Source organism: Cyclopterus lumpus, chromosome 11 (genome assembly GCF_009769545.1).
Source record: "Cyclopterus lumpus isolate fCycLum1 chromosome 11, fCycLum1.pri, whole genome shotgun sequence".
Lineage (NCBI taxonomy): Eukaryota > Metazoa > Chordata > Actinopteri > Perciformes > Cyclopteridae > Cyclopterus > Cyclopterus lumpus.
Window position 1 is genome coordinate 22049090 of NC_046976.1, and position 7500 is coordinate 22056589.

At 46.4% G+C, this 7500-nt stretch overlaps 1 protein-coding gene and 1 long non-coding RNA gene across 2 annotated transcripts in view; both read left to right on the forward strand.

The window, feature by feature from the left end:
• Positions 1-214, forward strand: part of LOC117739376 — a 483-nt gene extending 269 nt beyond the window's left edge. The window contains exons 2-3 of the long non-coding RNA XR_004610166.1: positions 1-45; positions 135-214. The exon at positions 1-45 is cut by the window's left edge and continues 14 nt beyond it. This is a non-coding gene — a long non-coding RNA (uncharacterized LOC117739376). The remainder of the gene's footprint in view (positions 46-134) is intronic.
• A 699-nt stretch (positions 215-913) lies between these two features.
• LOC117738604 (bcl-2/adenovirus E1B 19 kDa-interacting protein 2-like protein) lies at positions 914-3409 on the forward strand. The gene is made up of 7 exons (XM_034544541.1): positions 914-920; positions 978-1181; positions 1253-1355; positions 1796-1927; positions 2158-2244; positions 2829-2927; positions 3264-3409. The coding sequence occupies exons 1-7, from the start codon at positions 914-916 to the stop codon at positions 3286-3288; spliced, it is 657 nt and encodes a 218-aa protein (XP_034400432.1). The 3' UTR covers positions 3289-3409.
• Positions 3410-7500: the final 4091 nt, after the last annotated feature.

Sequence of the window (7500 nt, forward strand, 5' to 3'; positions counted from 1 at the left end):
GGGAGGAGTCAGTTCCGGAGCAGAAATCCTGCCCAGACCGACAAGGTTTAAAGACAAATGATCATTTAAATTGATGTTCATGTTTTTAACTTCCTGTTTACGTCTGAATGTGTGACCTCACTTCCTGTCTGCAGCCCCGCCCACCAGTCTGGCTTTGTCACGACCAACGAAGAAGAAAAAACTGGTGGCTCCAGCTCTCAGTCTGTCTTTAGGTGATAATAATAATAATAATAATAATAATAATAATAATAATAATAATATATATATTATTATTATTATTAATAATATACATATATATATTATTATTATTATTAATAATAATAATAATAATAGTGATAATAATATATATGACAATAATAAAAATAATAATACTATATAATAATAATAATAATGATAATAATAATATACATATATATTATATTAATAATAATAATATTATAATAATAATAATAATGATAATAATAATAATAATAATAATATACATATATATATCTTCCGTCGCAAACTAAAAACACATCTTAGTTACTATACCTTGAATAGGGAAGGTAGAGCCGTAGTAGCACTCTAGTAGCACTTAAATGTCTCTTACTGATAGCACTTTGTAGTTTAACACTTTAGCAGCACTTAAATGTCCCTTACCGATAGCACTTTGTAGTTTAACACTTTAGCAGCACTTAAATGTCCCTTACCGATAGCACTTTGTAGTTTAACACTTTAGCAGCACTTAAATGTCTCTTACTGATAGCACTTTGTAGTTTAACACTTTAGCAGCACTTAAATGTCTCTTACTGATAGCACTTTGTAGTTTAACGTTATTGAAGAAACTGTACTTTCTTGATTCTTGTTGTTCTGAGTTTGGACTCATGGTTTAATGCACTTATTGTAAGTCGCTTTGGATAAAAGCGTCAGCTAAATGACATGTAATGTTATGTAACCAACCACCTGTAAATCCTTTTTAACCGGATCATTTCCCCCAGATGACCTGCGGCGTCTCGGCGTGGCGTCCGGCGCCCGGCTCCAGCCGGAGGGGGACCACAGCGAACCGGGAGCTCTGGAGCGAGAGGACGTGGTGGACGGGCGGGGCACCAGGTGGCGCTGCTTCTCCACCGGAGAGCCGCCGCAGGAGAGCCGGGTCAACATGAGCGTCCTGGAGCCGTTCCTCAGGGTGCTGTCTCACGGAGGTATACGGGCCCTCACCTGGGTGACCCCTCCCCCCACCTCCACCTTTAACACCTTCTCTGTCGCCTCTCAGGTTACTATGGAGACGGGATGAATGACATCATCGTGTTTTCTTCCTGTTACCTGCCGCGGAACTGTCTGGAGAACTACCAGTACGTGATGGATCACCTGTTCAGGTAGGAATCTGAATAATAGTAACATGTAATAATATACAATAATTATAATGATTATTATATAATTATGATTATATATTATAATTATTATATATAATAATAAAATGTAAACAAATATAATACAATAATAATATATAATAATGATAATATAATACTAAGAATATAATAATATAAATAATAATATATTATTATTATATAAATATAATTATAATATATAATTATAATATATAATAATATAATGTAAAAAAATATAACAATCCTATATATTAATATTAATAATAATAATAACAATAATAATATATTATTATATAAACATAATTATAATATATAATAATATAATGTAAACAAATATAATATAATAATCCTATATATTATTATTAATAATAATAGCATGTCTGACTCACTTTTTAAGGTGAGAGTGATTGACAGCTGTCCGTCTGCAGGTATGTGGTGGGAACTCTGGATCTGATGGTGGCGGAGAACTATGTGATGGTGTATCTCTGTGCCGGAGGTCAGAAGGACAAGCTGCCAGGAATCAGCTGGCTGAAGGAGTGCTACACCACCATCAACAGGAGGTACAGGTCTTTGTCCAGCAGGGGGCGGCAGAGCTTTACCAGAGAACCACCTGGTCCGGTACTAGCAAAAACTTGGACAGGTGTACCTAATAAAGTGGTCCCTCTGTTTATACTCTACCTGCAACACCTGGACATTACTATCAATGTTTAGCTTATTGTGAAGAAGCTGATATCTCGGCCCCTGTAGGACGGCCTGGGTGAACCCTTACAGTGTGTGTGTGTGTGTGCAGGTTGAGGAAGAACCTGAAGGGTTTCTATGTGGTTCATCCCACCTGGTACATCAAGGCCCTCGCCACCATCATCAAACCCTTCATCAGGTCTGCCTCCTCTTCCTCTTCCCTCCTCCTCTCCTCTTCCTCCTCTTCCTCTCCTCTTCCTCTCCTCATCCTCTTCCTCTCCTCTTCCTCCTCTTCCTCCTCCTCTCCTCCTCCTCCTCTTCCTCCTCCTCTCTTCCTCCTCTTCCTCTCCTCCTCCTCTCCTCTTCCTCTCCTCCTCCTCTTCCTCCTCTTCCCTCCTCCTCTCCTCTTCCTCCTCCTCTCCTCTTCCTCCTCTTCCTCTCTTCCTCCTCTTCCTCTCCTCCTCCTCTCCTCTTCCTCTCCTCTTCCTCTCCTCTTCCTCCTCTTCCTCTCCTCTTCCTCCTCCTCTTCCTCTCCTCTTCCTCTTCCTCTTCCTCCTCCTCCTCCTCCTCCTCCTCCTCCTCCTCTTCCCTCCTCCTAACCCTAACCCAACAGCTGTGAAGAGCAGCAGGAGATCCAACCTAACATTCATGTCTCCTCCTCTCCTCTCCTCCCCTTCTTCCACCTCCTCTTCCTCCTCCCCTTCTTCCTCTTCCTCTTCCTCTTCCTCCCCCTCCTCCTCCTCTCCTCTTCCTGCTCCTCCCCCTCTTCCTCCTCCTCCTCAGCTCTAAGTTCAGCAGGAAGCTCCAGTTCGTGGCCAGCCTCCCTGATCTCTCTCACCTGGTCCCTACTGAGCATGTGCAGATCCCAGACTGCGTCGCCCGGTGAGTTTCACTCGACTTCCTGTTTCACTCGACTTCCTGTTTCACTCGACTTCCTGTTGTACTCGACTTCCTGTTTCAGACTCATGAAGCTTTCCAGCTCCATTTGAAGTTTAAATCAGAAGTTGAAGACTTAACTAAAGTAAATGTAAGGAGACGGAACCAGAAGCCATTCATTATTATTATTATTATTATTATTATTATTATTGATCGTAATCATCTTCTGATTTCTTTTCATTGTAAATGTTCTGTTGAGATGTTTCATATATTTATTAAATGCTGCAGAAAAGCATGAAACGCTTTGTGTTGAACTGAAGGCGATGATGTCACTTCCTGCAGGTACGACCAGAACCTGAGCAGGTGAAGCAGCACCACTCCTCTGCTCCTCCTCTGCTCCTCCTGCCTCCCTTCCCACTCATGTCCTCCTCTTGAATGAACACGTTATCATTGTTACTATAGACGATCAATAAAATGTCAACAAACTGTTTTTTCTCTTGTTGTTTTTGGAGAAGGTGGAGGTTTAGTGGTGGAGGTTTAGTGGTGGAGGGTTAGAGGTGGAGGTTTAGAGGTGGAGGTTTAGAGGTGGAGGTTTAGAGGTGGAGGTTTAGAGGTGGAGGGTTAGAGGTGGAGGGTTAGAGGTGGAGGTTTAGAGGTGGAGGGTTAGAGGTGGAGGGTTAGAGGTGGAGGGTTAGAGGTGGAGGGTTAGAGGTGGAGGTTTAGTGGTGGAGGTTTAGAGGTGGAGGTTTATAGGTGGAGGGTTAGAGGTGGAGGTTTAGAGGTGGAGGTTTAGAGGTGGAGGGTTAGAGGTGGAGGTTTAGAAGTGGAGGTTTAGAGGTGGAGGTTTAGAGGTGGAGAGTTAGAGGTGGAGGGTTAGAGGTGGAGGTTTAGAGGTGGAGGGTTAGAGGTGGAGGTTTAGAGGTGGAGGGTTAGAGGTGGAGGTTTAGTGGTGGAGGTTTAGAAGTGGAGGGTTAGAGGTGGAGGTTTAGAGGTGGAGGGTTAGAGGTGGAGGGTTAGAGGTGGAGGTTTAGTGGTGGAGGTTTAGAAGTGGAGGGTTAGAGGTGGAGGTTTAGAGGTGGAGGGTTAGAGGTGGAGGTTTAGAAGTGGAGGGTTAGAGGTGGAGGTTTAGAGGTGGAGGTTTAGTGGTGGAGGTTTAGAAGTGGAGGGTTAGAGGTGGAGGGTTAGAGGTGGAGGGTTAGAGGTGGAGGTTGGTGGAGGGTTAGGGGTGGAGGTTTAGAGGTGGAGGGTTAGAGGTGGAGGTTTAGTGGTGGAGGTTGGTGGAGGGTTAGGGGTGGAGGTTTAGAGGTGGAGGGTTAGAGGTGGAGGTTTAGAGGTGGAGGGTTAGATGTGGAGGTTTAGAGGTGGAGGTTTAGAGGTGGAGGGTTAGAGGTGGAGGGTTAGAGGTGGAGGGTTAGAGGTGGAGGTTTAGAAGTGGAGGTTTAGAGGTGGAGGTTTAGAGGTGGAGGGTTAGAGGTGGAGGTTTAGAAGTGGAGGGTTAGAGGTGGAGGTTTAGAGGTGGAGGTTTAGTGGTGGAGGTTTAGAAGTGGAGGGTTAGAGGTGGAGGTTTAGAGGTGGAGGGTTAGAGGTGGAGGTTTAGTGGTGGAGGTTTAGAAGTGGAGGGTTAGAGGTGGAGGTTTAGAGGTGGAGGGTTAGAGGTGGAGGTTTAGAAGTGGAGGGTTAGAGGTGGAGGTTTAGAGGTGGAGGTTTAGTGGTGGAGGTTTAGAAGTGGAGGGTTAGAGGTGGAGGTTTAGAGGTGGAGGGTTAGAGGTGGAGGTTTAGAAGTGGAGGGTTAGAGGTGGAGGTTTAGAGGTGGAGGTTTAGAGGTGGAGGGTTAGAGGTGGAGGGTTAGAGGTGGAGGGTTAGTGGTGGAGGTTGGTGGAGGGTTAGGGGTGGAGGTTTAGAGGTGGAGGGTTAGAGGTGGAGGTTTAGTGGTGGAGGTTGGTGGAGGGTTAGGGGTGGAGGTTTAGAGGTGGAGGGTTAGAGGTGGAGGTTTAGAAGTGGAGGGTTAGAGGTGGAGGTTTAGAAGTGGAGGGTTAGTGGTGGAGGTTGGTGGAGGGTTAGAGGTGGAGGGTTAGTGGTGGAGGTTTAGAGGTGGAGGTTTAGAAGTGGAGGGTTAGAGGTGGAGGTTTAGAAGTGGAGGGTTAGAGGTGGAGGTTTAGAGGTGGAGGTTTAGAGGTGGAGGGTTAGTGGTGGAGGTTTAGAGGTGGAGGGTTAGAGGTGGAGGTTTAGAAGTGGAGGGTTAGAGGTGGAGGTTTAGAGGTGGAGGGTTAGAGGTGGAGGTTTAGAAGTGGAGGGTTAGAGGTGGAGGTTTAGAGGTGGAGGGTTAGAAGTGGAGGGTTAGAGGTGGAGGGTTAGTGGTGGAGGTTGGTGGAGGGTTAGGGGTGGAGGGTTAGAGGTGGAGGTTTAGAAGTGGAGGGTTAGAGGTGGAGGTTTAGAAGTGGAGGGTTAGAGGTGGAGGTTTAGAGGTGGAGGTTTAGAGGTGGAGGTTTAGAGGTGGAGGGTTAGAAGTTGAGGGTTAGAGGTGGAGGTTTAGAGGTGGAGGTTTAGAAGTGGAGGGTTAGAGGTGGAGGTTTAGAAGTGGAGGGTTAGAGGTGGAGGTTTAGAAGTGGAGGGTTAGAGGTGGAGGTTTAGAGGTGGAGGTTTAGTGGTGGAGGTTTAGAAGTGGAGGGTTAGAGGTGGAGGGTTAGAGGTGGAGGTTTAGTGGTGGAGGTTTAGTGGTGGAGGTTGGTGGAGGGTTAGGGGTTGAGGGTTAGAGGTGGAGGGTTAGTGGTGGAGGTTGGTGGAGGGTTAGGGGTTGAGGGTTAGAGGTGGAGGGTTAGTGGTGGAGGTTTAGAGGTGGAGGGTTAGAGGTGGAGGTTTAGTGGTGGAGGTTTAGAAGTGGAGGGTTAGAGGTGGAGGTTTAGAAGTGGAGGGTTAGAGGTGGAGGTTTAGAAGTGGAGGGTTAGAGGTGGAGGTTTAGAGGTGGAGGTTTAGTGGTGGAGGTTTAGAAGTGGAGGGTTAGAGGTGGAGGGTTAGAGGTGGAGGTTTAGTGGTGGAGGTTTAGTGGTGGAGGTTGGTGGAGGGTTAGGGGTTGAGGGTTAGAGGTGGAGGGTTAGTGGTGGAGGTTGGTGGAGGGTTAGGGGTTGAGGGTTAGAGGTGGAGGGTTAGTGGTTGAGGGTTAGAGGTGGAGGGTTAGTGGTGGAGGTTGGTGGAGGGTTAGGGGTTGAGGTTTAGAAGTGGAGGGTTAGAGGTGGAGGTTTAGAGGTGGAGGGTTAGAGGTGGAGGTTTAGTGGTGGAGGTTTAGAAGTGGAGGGTTAGAGGTGGAGGTTTAGAAGTGGAGGGTTAGAGGTGGAGGTTTAGAGGTGGAGGTTTAGTGGTGGAGGGTTAGAGGTGGAGGTTTAGAAGTGGAGGGTTAGAGGTGGAGGTTTAGAAGTGGAGGTTTAGAGGTGGAGGTTGGTGGAGGGTTAGAGGTGGAGGTTTAGAGGTGGAGGTTTAGTGGTGGAGGTTTAGAAGTGGAGGGTTAGAGGTGGAGGTTTAGTGGTGGAGGTTTAGAGGTGGAGGTTGGTGGAGGGTTAGAGGTGGAGGTTTAGAGGTGGAGGTTTAGTGGTGGAGGTTTAGAAGTGGAGGGTTAGAGGTGGAGGTTTAGAAGTGGAGGTTTAGAGGTGGAGGTTTAGTGGTGGAGGTTTAGAAGTGGAGGGTTAGAGGTGGAGGGTTAGTGGTGGAGGTTGGTGGAGGTTTAGTGGTGGAGGTTTAGTGGTGGAGGGTTAGAGGTGGAGGGTTAGAGGTGGAGGGTTAGTGGTGGAGGTTTAGAGGTGGAGGGTTAGAGGTGGAGGGTTAGAGGTGGAGGTTGGTGGAGGGTTAGGGGTTGAGGGTTAGAGGTGGAGGTTGGTGGAGGTTTAGTGGTGGAGGTTTAGTGGTGGAGGGTTAGAGGTGGAGGTTGGTGGAGGGTTAGAGGTGGAGGGTTAGTGGTGGAGGTTTAGAGGTGGAGGGTTAGAGGTGGAGGGTTAGAGGTGGAGGTTTAGTGGTGGAGGTTTAGAGGTGGAGGGTTAGAGGTGGAGGGTTAGAGGTGGAGGTTTAGTGGTGGAGGGTTAGAGGTGGAGCCGCTCGCCTCTTCGCTGTAAAGGGAATCCTTGTCATTAGCAACTCCGCTGGTCTGTTTACATTACATTACATTACATTACATTACATTTAGCTGACGCTTTTATCCAAAGCGACTTACAATAAGTGCATTAAACCATGAGTCCAAACTCAGAACAACAAGAATCAAGCAAGTACAATTTCTTCAATAACGTTAAACTACAGAGTGCTATCAGTAAGAGACATTTAAGTGCTACTAAAGTGTTAAACAACAAAGTGCTATCGGTAAGGGACATTTAAGTGCTGCTAAAGTGCTAAACAACAAAGTGCTATCGGTAAGAGACATTTAAGTGCTACTAAAGTGTTAAACAACAAAGTGCTATCGGTAAGGGACATGTAAGTGCTACTAAAGTGCTAAACAACAAAGTGCTATCGGTAAGGGACATTTAAGTGCTGCTAAAGTGCTAAACTACAAAGTGCTATCGGTAAGGGACATTTAAGTGCTACTACGGCTCTACCTTCC

Excerpts from the sequence above, each read along its gene's own strand:
- LOC117738604 (XM_034544541.1), top strand. Across the intron at positions 2,245-2,828 it reads ATCATCAAACCCTTCATCAG|CTCTAAGTTCAGCAGGAAGC; the intron begins GTCTGCCTCCTC and ends CCTCCTCCTCAG. Across the intron at positions 2,928-3,263 it reads ATCCCAGACTGCGTCGCCCG|GTACGACCAGAACCTGAGCA; the intron begins GTGAGTTTCACT and ends CACTTCCTGCAG.